General features: G+C 42.0%; 1 protein-coding gene across 2 annotated transcripts in view; it reads left to right on the forward strand.

The window, feature by feature from the left end:
• Positions 1-7,387, forward strand: part of ZNF260 (zinc finger protein 260) — a 14,357-nt gene extending 6,970 nt beyond the window's left edge. For both annotated transcript variants that reach the window (XM_017887325.1, XM_017887326.1), the window contains exon 3: positions 3,871-7,387. In XM_017887325.1, the coding sequence (XP_017742814.1) occupies positions 4,334-5,572 (1,239 nt within the window). In that variant the 5' untranslated portion in view covers positions 3,871-4,333 and the 3' untranslated portion in view covers positions 5,573-7,387. The remainder of the gene's footprint in view (positions 1-3,870) is intronic.
• Positions 7,388-20,000: the final 12,613 nt, after the last annotated feature.

A 20,000-nucleotide genomic window follows, 5' to 3' on the forward strand; every position in this document is an offset into this window, starting at 1 on the left:
TTTATTTATTTATTTATTTATTTATTTATTTATTTATTTTGAGATGGAGTTTCACTCTTGTTGCCTTAGAAGTCTAGGTTGGAAACAACTTATTGTCAGGATTATCCATTGTCTTGCAATCTGATGCCTTTTTGATGTGGTATGTCTTTTTCTTTTATTTCCTTTTATATGATAAATACTGTTTTGGAACATTTAGGATTCTTTTTTTTTTTTTTTAATGACAAGGTCTCACTCTTGCCCAAGCTGGAGTTCAGTAGCATAATAATAACTCACTCCCCTGGGCTCAAGACATCCTACCATCTCAGCCTCTCCAAGTAGAAGGGAGTACAGGTATATGCCACCACACCCAGATAATCTTTTTTATTTTTAGTAGAGACAATATCACACTGTGTTGCAAAGGCTGGTCTCAAAGTAGGATCCTCTTTTTATCCCTAGCTGAAATTTTGTATTGATGTGCTTTTGCTGGGATCTTTTTAAATGGAATGTTCTTTGTACTCAATGGGCCTGTTAAATATGTAGACTCATGATTTGTAATTCTGGGAAGTGTTCTTTGTTAGTTCTTTGAAAATGTCCTGTACTAATTTTTACTCATACTTTCTTTGGAACTCCTTTAGTAGATGTTGAACTTTCTAGATTCTTCCGCTAACCCACTAATGTTCCAGTCATTATACTCTTTTTTTCTCTCCTCTTCCATTCTTCCTTGTTTTACTCTAGGAGATTTTCTAGACTTTCTTTCCCCAACATATTGAATTTTTAAGATCAATTTCATATTTATTTCTAAAAACACCTCTTTATAAAATACTGTTAATATTTCTTTGTAGTGCTAATAGTAATCTCCTGACTTTCCATGATATTAATTATAGTGTTACATGAGTGAGTTTTTCTGCTCTTTGACTTGTATTTTGTTTGATCTGGCTTTGATGTTAGGGCTTTCATCAAATGTTTTCTGATCTTTAGCGCTACATTAATTTGTGTACATAAGTGGGGCTTGTAAATGGTGGTTTTCACTGTGCATCAATCAGTAATATAGATATGTTTCTTTAGATGATTTTTTTTTTTTTTTTTTTTTTTTGAGACGGAGTCTCGCTCTGTCGCCCAGGCTGGAGTGCAGTGACCGGATCTCAGCTCACTGCAAGCTCCGCCTCCCGGATTTACGCCATTCTCCTGCCTCAGCCTCCCGAGTAGCTGGGACTACAGGCGCCCGCCACCTCGCCCGGCTAGTTTTTTTTGTATTTTTTAGTAGAGACGGGGTTTCACCATGTTAGCCAGGATGGTCTCGATCTCCTGACCTCGTGATCCGCCCGTCTCGGCCTCCCAAAGTGCTGGGATTACAAGCTTGAGCCACCGCGCCCGGCCTCTTTAGATGATTCTAAATGTTAATATCTGTAGGTGTTCTCATGGTCCTATCATTTTTTCAGAAAATAATTCTTCCGGGCCGAGTGCAGTGGCTCATGCCTGTATTCCCAGCACTTTGGGAGGCCAAGGCGGGCGGATCACGAGGTCAGGAGTTCAAGACCAGCCTGGCCAATATGGCGAAACCCCATCTCTAACTAAAAATACAAAAATTAGCTGGGCGTGGTGGCAGGCGCCTGTAATCCCAGCTACTCAGGAGGCTGATGCAGGAGAATCCCTTCAACCCGGGAGGCAGAGGTTGCAGTGAGCCCAGCAGCACTCCACTGCACTCTAGCCTGGGCAACAGAGCGAGTCTCCGTCTCAAAAAAAAAAAAAAAAAGAAAGAAAAAAAGAAAATAATTATTCCATCATCTGACACCTAGCAACCACTAGCATTCTCAAAATCTAACAGTAGAGGAGCCTCTGTTACATGTATAAACTTTTACTCATTCTTCTCTTCTTACTATGATGCTCTCATTACTTTGCTGGTTGTCACTCAATTTGGAGCCTCTTAGTTTTGTCTGGATGATAAACTTCACATTTCTGTCCAGCTAGGAGAGTTCAGGGCATTAGCTGGTCCTTATCACAGTCATTTTGTAAGCCCTGCCTTCCACTGTTGCCCAGTCTCTCCACTGATAGAGCCTATCTGTCAATATCTGTATTACAGACCTGTGAAGCTGGCACCCACATCTGCTGGCTTTTTTTTAAACCACTCAGTTCTGCTGTTAATTTACAGTTCTCTATTTGCTTTCTTTCCAAAATTTCCTAATACTTTTTTTTTTTAGAGACAAGGTCATACTCTGTCACCTAGGCTGGATTGCAATGGCATGATGATAGCATACTGCAGCCTTGAAGTCCTGGGCTCAAGCTATCCTCCTACTTCAGCCTCCCAAGTAACTAAGACTAGAGGTGTGTGCTACTGCACCTCCCTAATTTTTTTAATTTCTGTAGAGATAAAGCCTTGCTGTGCTGCTTAGGCTGATCTCAAACTCCTGGCCTCAAGCAATCCTCCAGCCTTGGCATCCCAAAGTGCTGGGATTACAAGAATGAGCCACTATCCCTAGTCCTCCTAATACTTTTTGTCCACTGATATCCTCTTAACTTTTTAGTTCTTAAAAGTGTGTGTCCCCTTTCACCCTTTACTGTCATTTTAATGGTGTTTTGGGAAGACATAGAAATAAGCACCTTATTTAAAATTTTCTGTTCATTTTGTTTTTGTCCTGTCTTCCTATGCTCTCCCAGTCTTTTAAGTATTTATCCTTTCATCCTGTTTCTCACCTATTTATGTTTTAAAGACCGAGTCGGCTGGGCACAGTGGCTCACACCTGTAATCCCAGCACTTTGGGAGGCCGAGGCAGGCAGATCACGAGGTCAGGAGATTGAGACCATCCTGGCTAATACTGTGAAACCCCGTCTCTACTAAAAATACAAAAAATTAGCTGGGCGTGGTGGCCGGCACCTGTAGTCCCAGCTACTTGGGAGACTGAGGCAGGAGAATGGCGTGAACCCAAGAGTTGGAACTTGCCGTGAGCCGCGATCACGCCACTGCACTCCAGCCTGGGCGACAGAGCAAGACTCCGCCTCAAAAAAATAAAATAAAAGACCGAGTCCTGCTCTGTCACCCAGACACTGGCACGATCATAGCTCATTGCAGCCTTGAAATCCTGGGCTTAAGCAATCTGCCCACCTCAACCTCCTCAGTAGCTAGGACTACGGGCACCATACCTGGCTAGTTTTTAAACTTTTTATAGAGACGGGAGTCTCACTATGTTACGCAGGCTGCTCTCAAACTCCTGGCCTCAAGCAATTTTCCTGCCTCACCCTTCCAAAATGCTGGGATTACAGGTGTGAACCATAATACCTTGCCTTATTTTCTCTCATTTTACTGATTTATGAAGTGTGCTGGGTTACATTTAAAAGCAGTTAAAATTACACATGCCTGGGAATGTTATCTGTATTTGAACTTTATTTTATAATGAGACTAGGCTTGGATAAAGAATCTATTTTACAGCCAGGCGCAGTGGCTGATGCCTGTAATCCCAGCACTTTGGGAGGCTGAGGCGGGCAGATCGCCTGAAGTCAGGAGTTCGAGACCGGCCTGGCCAACATGGGGAAACCTCGTCTCTACTAAAAATAGAAAAATTAGCCAGGCGTGGTGGCGGGCTCCTGTAATCCCAGCTACTCCGGAGGCTGAGACATGAGAATCGCTTGAACCCAGAAGGCAGAGGTTGCCATGAGCCAAAGTCGCGCCATTGCCCTCCAGCGTGGGCAACAAGAGCAAAATTCCATCTCAGTAAAAAAATCTGTTTTACAATAACACATTTCTGAAATCAGATTAATAATGGGAAACTTCAAAGGTGTTAGTGATGTTACATTGATGATAATGATAACCTAATTTATTGGATGTTTATTACGTGCCAGGCGCTATATATTTTATTAACTCTTTTTCAATGATGATTTTTTTGTACTTCCTTTTAGAAGAAGCCTGGGAAGTTTATAAACAGATAAAGACGCAACATGAAAGACTTGTAAGTTAAGTCTCATCTTTCTCTGTGAAAATACAGACTGAGGAAAAATTTAGGAAACAAAGTATTTCCTCTGAACACAGTCATTGATTCTTCAAGACTACCCTACTGCGTATGGGACTCAGTTTAAAACAGTTTGAAACATAATTTATAAATAATTTATACCTAAATATGAGAGAAGCTGTATAAGAACCATTAAGAATATAAAGAGAATGTTACATTTTATCCCTTTTTGTAATCATCTCATCTCAGGGTAATCAATGTAAGAAAAGTCTTCCATCATAAATTTAACTTCATTAGATACCCGAGAATTAGTATTGAAAATACACCCTATGAATTTAGTGAATGTGGGAAAGCTTTCATCATTATTACATCTTATTTGATACTAGGGAAATCTCCTGATTAAATTCACATGCATGATAGGCATGTTGGAAAGTCTTCAGCATGAATCAGATCTCCTTCAGCATGATCAAATTCATACTGGAGAAGAACCTTATGAATGTAATGAATGTAGAAAAACCTTTAGCCTGAAGCAGAACCTCATAGAGCATAAGAACATGCATACTGGAGAGAAATCTCATGAATGCACTGAATGTGGTAAAGTGTGCTCTCGAGTCTCATCCCTTACTTTACACCTTAGAAGTCACACAGGAAAGAAGGCATATAAATGTAATAAATGTGGAAAAGCCTTCAGCCAGAAAGAAAACTTCCTTTCTCATCAGAAACATCACACTGGAGAGAAACCTTATGAATGTGAAAAAGTCTCTATTCAGATGCCAGCCGTCATCAGACACCAGAAAAATCATATAGGAACCAAACCCTATGCATGTAAGGAATGTGGCAAAGCCTTTAACGGCAAAGCGTATCTCACTGAGCATGAGAAAATTCATACTGGAGAAAAACCATTTGAATGTAATCAGTGTGGAAGAGCCTTCACCCAGAAGCAATACCTCGTTAAACATCAGAACATCCATACTGGAAAGAAGCCCTTTAAATGTAGTGAGTGTGGAAAAGCTTTTAGCCAGAAGGAAAACCTCATTATACATCAGAGAATCCATACTGGAGAGAAACCTTATGAATGTAAAGGGTGTGGGAAAGCTTTCATTCAGAAGTCAAGCCTCATTAGACACCAGAGAAGTCACACAGGAGAGAAACCTTACACATGTAAGGAATGTGGGAAAGCCTTCAGTGGCAAATCAAATCTCACTGAGCATGAGAAAATTCATATTGGAGAGAAACCCTACAAATGTAATGAATGTGGAACAATCTTCAGGCAGAAGCAATACCTCATTAAACATCACAATATTCATACAGGAGAGAAACCCTATGAATGTAATAAATGTGGAAAAGCCTTCTCTCGAATCACATCACTTATTGTACACGTGAGAATTCATACGGGTGATAAGCCTTATGAGTGTAAGGTCTGTGGGAAAGCCTTCTGTCAAAGCTCATCTCTTACTGTGCATATGAGAAGCCATACAGGTGAGAAACCCTATGGTTGTAATGAATGTGGGAAAGCCTTTTCTCAGTTCTCAACCCTTGCTCTGCACATGAGAATCCATACTGGTGAAAAACCTTATCAGTGTAGTGAATGCGGGAAAGCTTTCAGCCAAAAGTCACATCACATTAGACACCAGAGAATTCATACTCATTAAAGTTCTCTATGAATGCCTTGGATTTAGCAAAACGTTCAGCAATTTTACACTTAGTAGTGTGTTGGAAAATTCATTTTACATTAAAGTGACATGAATGTGGGAAGTCCTTCAGCAGCAATTCAAAACTTAAATACTGTGATGTTTAATAAGTATTATAGTATAAAGAAAACCCGTACCCCCAAAACTCCCACAACAAGCGTTATCGATGCCGTACTTCTAGGAGTATTCTCATTAAAGTTAGGATCTAGTCATGGACACTACTTAATGTGTTCCTGGAAGGCCTACCAGATGCATTAAGAAATAGATAGGAGACGGATAACGTTTTGAAATTAAGAGACAAAATTATCATTTTTGTGATATGTTTTGCTACATATATGACTTGTAAAACTAGAATCATCAAAATTATGTGTCGTTGAAGCAGTCAAACTGAGACTGAGACAGAATATTGAATTCAGAAATATATGCATGAATATATGGGGAACTGGTAATTGATAGAGGCGGTATCCCAAATTGGTGGGGAAATCATGGATTATTTAAAAAGTAATTGACTCTTCATATGGAAAAATAATAGATCTCTCCCATCATCATACGTTAAAATATTTTCTTATGAATTCTAAAAGTACTGAAGACTAAAATGCAAAAGCAATACTTAATACTATAACAGTTTTATAAGAAAATGTTTTAAAACCTTAGGGCAGGAAAGAATTTCTAAAACATTCCAGAATACCTGGTAGTTCCACTCTTGAGTATGGTAGTCCCCTATTTTCTGCAAGGGATGGACTCTAAGAACCCCAGTGGATACCTGAAACCCAGATAGGACCAAACTCTATGTCTATGTTTTTTTTCTTATCTATACATACCTATGATAAAATTTACTTTGCACATTAGACACAGCAAGAGATTTAAAACAATAATAAATATAATGGAACAATTATAACAATATGCTGTAATCATAAAAGTTATGTGAATATGATCTTTCTCAGAATACCTTATTGTACTATTCTCAACTGTTTATGAACTGTGGTGACCACAGGTAACTGAAACCATGCAAAGCAAAGCTGTGGATAAGGGGGAACTACTATATATATGCATATACCCAAGAAACACATGAACACAGGGAGTCACATACTGGTCTGTAGCTGTATAATTCATTGCACCATGAGTTATAGTAGCCAGAAATTGGGAAACAAATGCCTGTCTCTTGTGAAATAGATGAATAAAATGTGACATAGTAACATAGTAGAATACTCTCTAGCAGTTAAGTGACAAATTAAGTCTATATATTAACAGAAAGATTAAAAAAAATTCAAGTGAAGAAAAATGAACATATTGTAATGATGCTTCTGTGAATTTGAATAAAATCAACACTAATCAGCCCTAGTACTAAGCATGGTTATGGATAAATTATGTAAAACTAAAGAATGGATTGAAAGGATATGTATGTACTCAATTCCCAAAAGTGGAGTGGTTACCTCTAGGAAGAAAGGAGGTAGAAGGGAAATGTTACCAAGCATGGTAGTTAAAGGATACTTCAATTTTGTATCTATTTCTTATTAAAAAGAAATAAACATGCTAAGTAAACTAACAAAATGTTAATTCTGGGTGATGGTAATATTTGTGTTCATTCTATCATTCCTGTTATTTATTTCCTTAAACTTCTGAAAATTAAAAAGTCCAGAAAGGAGTGAGGAACGTATACATGAAACATTATAATGGACTTACATTCCTAGTCAGATACTAATATTCTATAGAAGATATTTCTAAAATCATATGAAATAATTTTTTTTTTTTTTTGAGACGGAGTCTCGCTGTGTCGCCCGGGCTGGAGTGCAGTGGCCGGATCTCAACTCACTGCAAGCTCCGCCTCCTGGGTTTACGTCATTCTCCTGCCTCAGCCTCCTGAGTAGCTGGGACTACAGGCACCCGCCACCTCGCCTGGCTAGTTTTTTTTTAGTAGAGATGGGGTTTCACCATGTTAGCCAGGATGGTCTCTATCTCCTGACCTCATGATCCACCCGTCTCGGCCTCCCAAAGTGCTGGGATTACAGGCTTGAGCCACCGCGCCCGGCCGAAATAACTTTTAATTGGGGTGGCAACTTAAATGCAATTAAACTAACTCGTGTCACAAGAGTAATCTTTACATAATCTGTATGTAGTTCTAATCTGTATATAGTCTTGGAGGTTATGATTTGCCACAGGTTGATCACATACATTTAAGGATCATATTATTAAATAATATATGCACAGACGTGAAGAGAATTAGTTTTACTAAAACATTTATCAGAAATTTTAATACTCTGCATAACCAGTATTAGCATTATAAATTAGCCACTTTTAAAATGAGAAAACCGTGTCACTCTTAACTTTTTTTTTTTTTTGAGACGGAGTCTCGCTCTGTCGCCCAGGCTGGAGTGCAGTGGCCGGATCTCAGCTCACTGCAAGCTCCGCCTCCCGGGTTCACGCCATTCTCCTGCCTCAGCCTCCTGAGTAGCTGGGACTACAGGCGCCCGCCAGGTCGCCCGGCTAGTTTTTGTATTTTTAGTAGAGACGGGGTTTCACCATGTTAGCCAGGATGGTCTCGATCTCCTGACCTCGTGATCCGCCCGTCTTGGCCTCCCAAAGTGCTGGGATTACAGGCTTGAGCCACTGCGCCCGGCCACTCTTAACTTTTTTATAAGCCATTGAGTAAAACATTAACTGCTGGATTTCAGCTTCACTTTTAACTTGCAGACTAAATTTCTTTCACAGTTATGTCAGACACACCCAAGTCAATCCCAACCCCCTTGTTACCTTGGGAAGACAGTGCTGAAAAAGGAGATCTTCCACCTGAACAGTGTTCTCTTATTTGAAGTAAATCTTTTTGAGAATTTCTGTTTACTTGATTTCCTTCCACAATAAATTGACAGAGAAAACTACTAATGATTTTTTTTTTTGTTTTTGTTTTTGTTTTTTTTTTTGAGACAGAGTTTTGTTCTTGTTGCCCAGGCTGCAGTGTAATGGCACAATCTCGGCTCACTGCAACCTCCGCCTCCCAGGTTCAAGTGGTTATCCTGCCTCAGCCTCCTGAGTAGCTGGGATTACAGGCATGTGCCACCACGCCCGGCTACTTTTGTATTTTTAGTAGAGATGGAATTTCACCATGTTGGCTAGGCTGGTCTTGAATTCCCGACTTGAGGTGATCCACCTGCTTCGGCCTCCCAGAGAGCTGGGATTACAGGCATGAGCCACCACGCCCAGCTAATTTTATATTTTTAGTAGAGACGGTGTTTCTGTAATGTTGGTCAGGCTGGTCTTGAACTCCTGACCTCAGGTGATCTGCCCACCTCAGCCTCCCAAATCACTGGGATTACAGGCACGAGCCACCGTGCCTGCCCTGATATTTTTGAACGATTATGAAAATGAGTATACAGCATTTAAACCTTAGACTGATTTTAAATATATCAATTTCTTTTAAACTCAATATAATGTTAATATTACTATAGCACTTATTACCGTTTCTGGAGGTTGGTCTTGAGATAAGATTAAAAATGACAGTTGTTGATTTTCTGAGGTAATATACCCAAAGAAAATATTTGTATGTCTACATGAATCTAAACTATTCTGTCTTCTTCCGTTCCTCATTTTGCTTTAGTTAAATAATCTTTCATATTTTGTAAGTGTTTTGCCCATAGGCTTGTGTAGCCTTGAAGTCACCAGAATAACTAGGACTCAAATTCAGACCAAACCAGGAGGACTATCTTTTTGTGCCTTGAGTTAGCCATGGTCCTGGACGCAGCAAAAAGAATAATTATGATGGTCAGAGTAAGATGAGCAATTGCAATATAATATTCTGTAATATTGTATACTGTAAATTTATTCATCTGCCCCCTTGTTTACTCACAGTTTGCTTATTTGCCACCATAAGAAATGCTACAATAAAAATTCGTGTAATCACCCCTTCAATTTCAGTTGTTTTTATTTCTGTGGGTCAGATTATAGGGAAGGGATTGGTAGATCAAGGGATGGATGTCATTTTAAAATTTTTAATAGATGTTGTCAGAATCAGGTCCAAAAGAACAACATATCCTCTGGCCCTGCAATAGATCCTATGATGCTACTTAATTGTATGCTTCTTTGATGAGTATAAATCTCACTTGCTCTCAGATTTGCTTCTTTGAGAGTTTTCATATTGTTAGCTCATTTTTCTATAGGATTATTTATCTTTATGCCCCCCTTTTTCTTTTCTTTAGTTAAGGTCTGGCTCTATCGTCCAGGCTGGAGTATTGTGGCACAATCTTGGCTCACTGCAACCTCCACCACCCAGGCTCAAGCCATCCTCCCACCTCAGCTTCCCAAGTAGCTGGGACTATAGGCATGTGCCACCATGCCTGGCTATAGTTTTCTTTTCTTTTCTTTTCTTTGTATTTTTTTTTTTTGAGACAGAGTCTCACACTGTTGCCCAGTCTGGAGTGCAATGGCACGATCTCCGCTCACTGCAACAGCCGCCTCCTGGGTTCAAGCGATTCTCCTGCCTCAGCCTCCCGAGTAGCTGGGACTACAGGCGCCCACCACCATGCCCAGCTAATTTTTGTATTTTTAGTAGAGACGGGGTTTCACAATGTTGGCCAAGATGGTCTCAATCTCTTGACTTCATGATCCGCCCACCTCGGCCTCCCAAAGTGCTGAGATTACAGGCATGAGCCACTGGTGCCCGCCCTAGTTTTCTGTTTTGTGTAGACAGAATTCATCATGTTGCCCAGGCTAGTCTTGAAATTCAGAGCTCAAGTAATCCACCTACTTTGGCCTCCCAAAGTACTGGGGTTACAGGCGTGAGCCATCGCACCTGGCTATTTTATATTAGTGTATTTTTAATATAAAAGCTAAATATTTAGACAAATAATTGCCTTTTAATTATAGCCAATTTGGTCACACACAAAATTTATTGCATAAATTTATCCTTCATGAATTTTATAGTTACACGTAGTTAGGCATGAGCGAGGCAGGTGAGGGCTCTCTGCCCACCCACTAGGAATGTCAGGTAATGGTTTGGCAGTTTTGACATTGCCTCTTGAAAAATGATAATTCTGCTAGGTGCAGTGGCTCACGCCTGTAATCCCAGCACTTTGGGAGGCCAAGACAGGCGGATCATTTGAGGTCAGGAGTTCAAGACCACCCTGACCAACATGATGAAACTTTGTCTCTGCTAAAAATACAAAAATTAGCCAGGCATGGTGGCATATGCCTGCAGTCCCAGCTACTCGGCAGGCTGAGACAGGAGCATTGCTTGAACCCGGGAGGTAGAGGTTGCAGTGAGCTGAGAATCATACAACATGGCACTCAAGCCTAGGTGACAGAGCGAAACGCCATCTTAAAAAAGAGGCCGGGCCCGGGTGGCTCAAGCCTGTAAAATCCCAGCACTTTGGGAGGCCGAGACGGGTGGATCACGAGGTCAGGAGATCGAGACCATCCTGGTCTACATGGTGAAACGCCGTCTCTATAAAAATACAAAAAACTAGCCCAGGCAAGATGGCGGGGCGCCTGTAGTCCGCAGCTACTCGGGAGGCTGAGGCAGGAGAATGGCGTAAACCTTGGGAGGCGAGCTTGCAGTTGAGCCGAGATCGCTGCCACTGCACTCCAGCCTGGGCGACAGAGCGAGACTCCTCTCAAAAAAAAAAAAAAAAAAAAAATGAAAAGAAAAAAAGAATAATTCCAAGGAGGACAATCTCCTGATGGTCCACACCTGGTTAACATTAAAAGTGTTAACTGAATGCCGGCCCAGGGAAAAGCAGCTTCTTGGCCATGTGTGTTAAGAGACAAAATGGTGACATGACTTACCAGGGGCACATGCCACCAGAAAAAGGAAAAAAGCCTCAGATGGGCATGTGCATAACTCCCTAAACATGTTGCATGTGCCTAATTCCAAAGGGTAAGGACAGCACTGTGCATTTGGGGAGCCCACCCTAAAGGAAGAATCATGGGTAAGAGGTGAGTCTATAAAGTCCTAGGATCAAGGTTAAAGTCTTTTTTTTTTTTTTTTTTTTGAGACTAAGTCTTGCTCTGTTGCCCAGGCTGGAGTGCAGTGGCATGATCTCGGCTCACTGCAACCTCCACCTCCCAGGTTCAAGTGATTCTCCTGCCTCAGCCTCCCGAGTAGCTGGGATTACAGGTGCATGCCAACGCGTCCAGCTAATTTTTGTATTTTTAGTAGAGACGGAGTTTCACCATATTGGCCAGGATGGTCTTGATCTCCTGACCTCATGATCCACCCTCCTTCTCCTCCCAAAGTGCTGGGATTACAGGTGTGAGCCACTGCACCCGGCCAAAGACTCTTTTTTTGGGGGGAGGGGGGAGGGGTCTTTTCTCTCTTGGACCTTCAGGCATATGTTTGGCTCTCTTCCAAGTGAATTTTCCTTTCTTTACTGTTCTAAAGCCTTTTAAAATAAACTTCCACTCATGCTCTGAAACTTGCCTCAGTCTCTTTCTCTGCTTCCCCTCAGTTGAATTCTTTCTTCTGAGAAGTCACGGCTGAAGTTGCTGTGGACACCTATGAATATGCCACTGGTAATGGGGTAATTCAGATCTCTGTCACCACTAACTTTGTCACAACTTATTCAGACCTTTGACAACATGCTTTGACTTGCTGCTTTGTCCTATGCTTTCTTTAAGAAAAAAAAATCACTTCAGGGACCAATATTTATCACATAATATTCCTTCTCATACAAAGTTATTCTCTTTTGCTTTTAACTTGCCTTACCAAAAATGTATCTTCATATTAATAACTTTCTTCACATCTCTCTATCCTATTGGTTCTTTTCCTTTTTTTTTTATTTGAGACGGAGTCTCACTCTGTCTGCCAGGCTGGAGTGCCATGGCACCATCTTGGCTCACTTCAACCTTCTCCTCCCAGGTTCAAGCAATTCTCTTGAACCTCTGCCTCCCGAGTAGCTGGGACTACAGGTGCCCGCCACCACACCCAGCTAATTTTTGTATTTTAGTAGAGACAGAGGTTTCACCATGTTAGCAAGGCTGGTCTTGAACTCCTGACCTTGTGATCCACCTGCCTCCCAAAGTGCTGGGATTACAAGCGTGAGCCACCACACCTGGCCTATTTAGAGTTTTTATAAAATTTAAAATGCCAAAAACAAACATTTATGTTCAGTAATGTGTATTTCGGTTCTTTAATCTTATTTAGTACCAACCAAGACATTTAGTATCTATTAATTAAGTAACATAATGGTAAGATGTCAGATTACATGAAAAGTCTTTTTATGTCTACCCCATTTACATTTACCTAATTTATTTTTTTTTTTTTTTTTTTTGAGACAGAGTCTCGCTCTGTCACCCAGGCTGGAGTGCATGCAGTGGCACGATCTCGGATCACTGGAAGCTCCGCCTCCTGGGTTCACGCCATTCTCCTGCCTCAGCCTCCCGAGTAGCTGGGACTACAGGTGCCCACCACCACCATCACCATGTTAGCCAGGATGGTCTTGATCTGACCTCATGATCTGCCCACCTCAGCCTCCCAAAGTGCTGGGATTATAGGCGTGACCCACCATGCCTGGCCCTAATTGATTTATTTTTAACAATTATACTGAAATTCTGAAAACTGAGCTATTAGACAAAGTCACTATTTGAAGTTATTCATGTATCTGATGTGTGATCAGTATCGAGAATATACAGAAAATTCCTAATACTCAACAAGAAAGCAAACAACGAGACCAAAAGGGTAAATGAATTAAATAGCCATTTATCCAAATAAGTTTTTTTTTGTTTTTGTTTTTGTTTTTTTTGAGACAGTATCTGGCTCTGTCACCCAGGCTAGAGTGCAGCGGCACAATCTTGGCTCACTGCAACCTCTGCTTCCAGGGTTCAAGCAATTATCTGACTCAGCCTCCCGAGTAACTGCGATTACAGGTGCATACCACCACGTACAGCTAATTTTTATATTTTTAGTAGAGATGAGGATTCGCCATGTTGACCAGGCTGGTCTCGAACTCCTGACCTCAGGTGATCCACCTGCCTCAGCCTCCCAAAGTGTTGGGATTACAGGCGTGAGCCACTGCAACCGGCCCAAGATTTTTTCATGCTCCAGTGCTTACTGGTGCATGAAAAAATCTCAACCATCATTAGGAATATGCAAATCAAAACTAAAATGAGATTACCAACTCACCCATTAGGATGGCTATTAAACAAAATACAGAAAATAACAAGTGTTTATAAGGATAAAAAGAAATCGGAACCTGGCCTGGTGCAGTGGCTCACGCCTGTAATCCTAGCACTTTGGAAGGCCAAGACAGGCAGATTGCCTGAGCTCAGGAGTGCGAGACCTGCCTGGGCAACATGGTGAAATCCTGTCTCTACTAAAATACAAAAAAATTAGCCACTGCACTCTAGCCTGGGCAACAGAGCAAGACTCTGTCTGCAAAAAAAGAAAAAAGAAATGGAAACTCTTATGCCCTATTGATGAGGGTGTAAAGTGGTACAGCCACTGTGGAAAAAATTAGAGTAGTTCCTCAAAAAAATTAAATATATAGCACTTTGGGAGGCTGAGGCGAGGGGATCTCTTGAGCCCAGGAGTTTGAGACCAGTCTGGGCAACCTCTACAAAATATACAAAAATTAGCTGGCTGTGGTGGCATGCACCTGTACTTTATGGCCCTAAGTTGAAATTTTTTTTTATTTTTTTGAGATGGAGTTTTGCTCTTGTTGCTCAGGCTGGAGTGCAGTGGCATGATTCTCCTGCCTTAGCCTCCCGAGTAGCTAGGATTACAGGCATACACCACCACGCTTGGCTAATTTTGTATTTTCAGTAGAGACAGCGCTTCTCCATGTTGGTCAGGCTGGTCTCGAGCTCCTGACCTCCCGACCTCAGGTGATCCACCCGCCTCGGCCTCCCAAAGTGCTGGGATTACAGGTGTGAGCCACCATGCCCAGCCAGACTTTTTGAGTCTTGCTCTGTCTCCTAGGCTGGAGTGCAGTGGCGAGATCTCAGCTCACTGCAACCTCCGCCTCCCGGATTCAAGTGATTCTCCTGCCTCAGCCTCCTAAGTAGCTGGGATTACAGGCACCTGCCACCACACCCAGCTAATTTTTGTATTTTTGGTAGAGACGTGTTTCACCATGTTGGCCAGGCTGGTCTTGAATTCCTGACCTCAAGTGATCCGCCCGCCTCAGTCTCCCAAAGTGCTGGGATTACAGGCATGAGCCACCGCTCCTTGAAGTCTTGATAATGTTATGATAATGTTAGCAGTGGCACAGATCCAAGTTTTCCCAAGTTACCAACACTGTATTTATATCAGTCCATAGCAACTTCAGCCCTTGCCTCAGAAGGCTGCTCAGGAGGCCGAGGTGGGAGGATTGTTTGTACCCTAGAGGTCGAGACTGCAGTGAGCTGTGGTCTCACCACTGCACTCCTGCCTGGGCAACAGAGAGAGACCCTGTCTCCAAAAAAAAAGAGAAAAACATTAAACCTACAACTACCATCTGATTCAACAATTCCATTTCTGAGTACATACTTAAAAGAATTGAAAGAAGGGACTCAAACACTCATGTTTATAGCAGCGTTATTCATAATACCGAAAACATGGAGGCAACCCCAGTGTCTACAGATAGATGAATGGGTAAGCAAAATGTGGTATATACATACAGTGGAATATTATTAGGCCTTAAAAATGAAGGACATTCTGCAACAGGCTACAATGTGGATGAACTTTGAGCACATAATGCTAAGTGATATATTCCAGTCACAAAAAAGACAAATACTATATGATTCCACTTATACAAGGTACTTAAAGTAGTCAAAATCATAGACACAGTAGAATTACGATTTTTAGCAGAAAAGAAGAATGGGGAGCTAATTGTTTAATGGGTATAGATTTTCATTATGACAGGATGAAAAGAATTATAAAGACTGGTGGTGGTGACGGTTGCAAAACATTATGAATGTATTTAATACCACTGAACAGTACACCTTAAAATGTCTAAGATGGGGGCCAGGTGCGGTGACTCACGCCTGTATTCCTAGCACTATTCCCAGCACTTTGGGAGGCTGAGGCAGGCTAATCACAAGGTCAAAGAGTGTGAGACCAGCCTGGCCAACATAGTGAAACGCCATCTCTACTAAAAGTACAAAAAAAAAAAAAAAAAAAAATAGCCGGTTGTGGTGGTGGGCGCCTGTAATACCGGCTACTTGGGAGGCTGAGGCAGAAAAATCGCTTGAACCCAGGAGTCGGAGGTTGCAATGAGCCAAAATCATGCCACTGTACTCCAGCCTGGGTGACAGTGCGAGATTCGTCTCAAAAAAGAAAAAAAAGGCTGGGCGCAGTGGCTCACACCTGTAATCCCAGCACTTTGGGAGGCTGAGACGGGCAGATCACAAGGTCAGGAGATAGAGACCATCCTGGCCAACATGGTGAAACCCCGTCTCTACTAAAAATACAAAAAATTAGCCAGGCGTGGTGGCGGGCACCTGTAGTCTCAGCTACTCGGGAGGCTGAGGCAGAAGAATGGCTTGAACCCAGGAGGCGAAGCTTGCAGTGAGCTGAGATCACGCCATTGCACTCCAGCCTGGGCGACACAGTGAGACTCCATCTCAAAAAAAAAAAAGGTCTAAGACAGCAAATTTATTTTATGTGTCTTTTGCCACAGAAGGGGTTTCCCAGAACACTCCTCCAGTTGCTGCTTGACAGGCTTCTAACCAGCCTACATCTAACAGGATATAGACCCTTGGGAGTCTAAGTGGAAGTTTGGCACTTTCCAAGTCTCCCCCTGGCTCGCTCCATGTCTACAGATTCTTTCTTTAAAAAACAAAAAAAACAAAAAAAACAAAAAAACTATTTCCACACATAGAGTGCCCCAGTTTTCACAGCTCCCAACTAAGAGACTCCATCCTAAACCATCTAAAATTGGGAACTGAAAGGACTTGGCATTCACTAGTCTCTCTAGATCACAGAACAAACAGGTGGGTTGCTTGTTTGCTTTTTGGTGTTTTGTTTTGTTTTGTTTTGTTTTGTTTGTTTTTTTGTTTTTGAGACGGAGTTTCGCTCTTGTTGCCCAGGCTGGAGTGCAATGATGCGATCTGGGCTTGCCGTAATTTCCGCCTCCCGGGTTCAAGCAATTCTCCTGTCTCAGGCTCCTGAGTAGCTGGGATTACAGGCATGTGCCACCACAGCCAGGTAATTTTGTATTTTTAGTAGTGACAAGGTTTCTCCATGTTGGTCAGGCTGGTCTCGAACTCCCAACCTCAGGTGACCCGTCCACCCCAGCCTTCCAAAGTGCTGAGATTACAGGCGTGAGCCACTGCCGCCGGCCAAGAGGTGGTTTTAAACTGATACACGAACACTGCCATTGTTTACATCTCAGGATCAGTGCAGCGAATGGTCTAAAGTGCACACCTCTCAGTTTCTCTCTGGAAGTGTCTGTCTGCACACTTTTTCGGCTGCGGTTTGAGAATCTATCCTGCACTTGGAAACCAGTGGGGTAGAAAAGCAATAGACCTATGGAAGCCTGAACAGGAGCTTAGGCATTTCCTGTGCTTTTCCCCCTCAGTTTGCTTGAGCAATAAAGCCAGGTATGTAGATGCTCCCTGAAGGAGCATTAAGTGCCATAACTTCTACGGCTCCCTCCCAAGCAAGGGGTTGCCTCTATAACCCCCTAGCTCTAAGTTGATTAAGCTCAGCATTCCTGAGTCTCCCTAGTCCACAGAAAACAAAGATGTGGACATTCAGTGATGCCACGTCCAGCAGAGAATCAGAGGATGCAATTTGAAGGAGAGTGCAGGCATTTGCTACAGATACACTCCCTGACTTAATGCAGAGAGACTTGGAGATAAACTCCTCTCGGCTTCACCCTGAGGATAAAATGAAGTGGAAGACAAATCTAATGCCCCAATCTTTCCAGCTACATCTAGAGGGACTGGCTTCTATCTTACCTGACTCAGAGGACTGCCAGGTCTTGGCACATCCTAATCTCCTAGGGGTCACTAAAAACAGAGACTGCAGTTTGGACAAACACAAAAATGTGAGAGGCACCTTACACATATTGGTTAGGCTCTTCTATGTAAGGCCAGTGTGAAAAACTGAGTGAGGCTATCTTCTTATTAATACACAGAAACCAACATAGAGATACAAGGAAAATGAAGAAACAGGGAAATATGTTCCAAATAATAGAACAAAATTAATTTCCAGAAATCAACCCTACTAAAATGGAGATAATGTGATTTACCCAACAGGCAATTCAAAAGAATCATCACAAAGATGCTCACCAAGGTGAGGAAAGCAATGCATGAACAACCTTGAGAATTTCAATAAACAGAAAGTATAAAAGAGTACCAAACAGAAATCTCAGGGATGGCCAGGTAGGGAGGCTCATGCCTGTAATCCCAGCACTTTGGGAGGCCCAAGCGGGTGGATCACCTGAGGTAAGGAGTTTGAGACCAGCCTGGCCAACATGGTGAAACCCCATCTCTACTAAAAATACAAAAAATTAGCTGGGCGTGGTGACTTGCACCTGTAATCCCAGCTACTTGGGAGGCTGAGCAGGAGAACTGCTTGAACCTGGAGGCGGAGGTTGCACTGAGCCAAGATCGTGCCATTGCACTCCAGCCTAGGTGACAGAGCAAGACTCTGAGAAAGAAAAGAAATAAAGAAAGAGAGAAAGAGAGAAAGGGAGAAAGAAAGAGAGAGAGAAAGAGAGAAAGAGAGAGAGAAAGAAAGAAAGGAAAGAAAGGAAAGAAAGAAAGAGAAAGAAAGAAAGAGAGAGAGAAAGAAAAAGAAAGAAAGAGACGGGAAGGAGGGAGGAAGGAAGGAAGGAAAGATTGGGGCTGAAGAGTACAGTAACTGAACTGAAAAATGCAATAAACGGGTTCAGTATCAGACTAGATCAAGCAGAAGAAAGGATCAACAAACTCAGAAACAGGTAATTGGAAATCATCCAATCTGAAGAGCAAAATAACATAAAATAGTGAAGACAGCATAAGGGACTTTTGGAACACCATCAAGATTGTCAAAGGGTCAGAAGGATAAAAGAGAAGGAGACAGAGAACTTATATAAAGAAATAATGGCAGAAAACTTCCCAAGCCTGGGAAAGGAAATAGAAATCCAGATCGAAGAAGCCAAAAGGACACCAAATAGGAGAAATCAAAAGAAACCCACACAGAGTTGCATTATAATCAAATTTTCAAAAGTTAAACACAAAGAGAGAATCTTTAAAGGAGCAAGGAAAAAGTGACTTCTTATGTTCGCTTATGTACAAGGTCACCTTAATAAGATAATCAGTGGATTTTTCCGCAGAAATCTTGCAGGCCAGAAGGGAGTGGGATGATACATTGTTAGAGAGAAAACAACTGCCATGTGAGAATACTATAATCAGATAACCTGTATTTCATAAATGAAGGAGAAATTAAGACTTTCTCAGACAAACAGAAGTTGAAGGTGTTTAACACTTCTATATCTGCACTACAAGAAATGCTAAAGAGAATTCTTCAAGCTGAAGGAAAAGGTCATTTATTAGTAACATGAAAACATATGAAAGTATATAAAACTGGCCAGGCGAGCTGGCTCACACCTGTAATCCCAGCACTTTGGAAGGCCAAGGCAGCCAGATCACTTGAGGTCAGAAGTCCAAGACCATCCTGGCCAACATGGTGAAACCCTGTCTCTACTAAAAATACAAAAATTAGCTAGGCGTGGTGGCACACGCCTGTAATCCAGCTACTCGGGAAGCTGAGGCAGGAGATTCGCTTGAACCCACAAGGCGAGGTTGCAGTGAGCAGAGATCGCACCACCACATTCCAGCCTGGGTGACAGAATGAGACTCTATCTTAAAAAAAAAACAAAAAAACGAAAACGAACTTACAGATAAAAAATAAGTACCTTGTCAAATTCACAACGCTCTAATACTGTAATGGTGAGGTGTAAATCAATTCTATCTCTAGTTTGAAGATTAAAAGACAAAACTGGAGGCCGGGTGCAGTGGCTCACGCCTATAATCCCAGCACTTTGGAAGGCCCAGGCAGGCGGATCATGAGGTCAGGAGTTCAAGACCAGCCTGGCCAGCATGATGAAACCCCATCTCTACTAAAACTACAAAAAATTAGCTGGGCATGATGGCATGTACCTGTAGTCCCAGCTACTTGGGAGGCTGAGGCAGGAGAATTGCTTGAACCTGGAAGGTGGAGGTTGCAGTGAGCCGAGATTGCGCCATTGCACTCCAGTCTGGGCAACAGAGCGAGACTCCGTCTCAAAAAAAAAAAAAAAAAAAAAAAAGACAAAACACCCATAATTTGTTAATTGACACAAATTACATGTAAACTGTGACATCAAACATAAAACTTTTCTTCCTCCAAGATGGCAGATTAGAGCATGCCTCAGCCACTTGGGAATAGCATGATAGTGCATAAAGATAAACTCTGTGCACTTTATTTCAAGAAGAAAAATGGAAATCCACTGGA

This window comes from Rhinopithecus bieti, unplaced genomic scaffold, assembly GCF_001698545.2.
Source record: "Rhinopithecus bieti isolate Rb0 unplaced genomic scaffold, ASM169854v2 scaffold_17677, whole genome shotgun sequence".
NCBI classification, from domain to species: domain Eukaryota; kingdom Metazoa; phylum Chordata; class Mammalia; order Primates; family Cercopithecidae; genus Rhinopithecus; species Rhinopithecus bieti.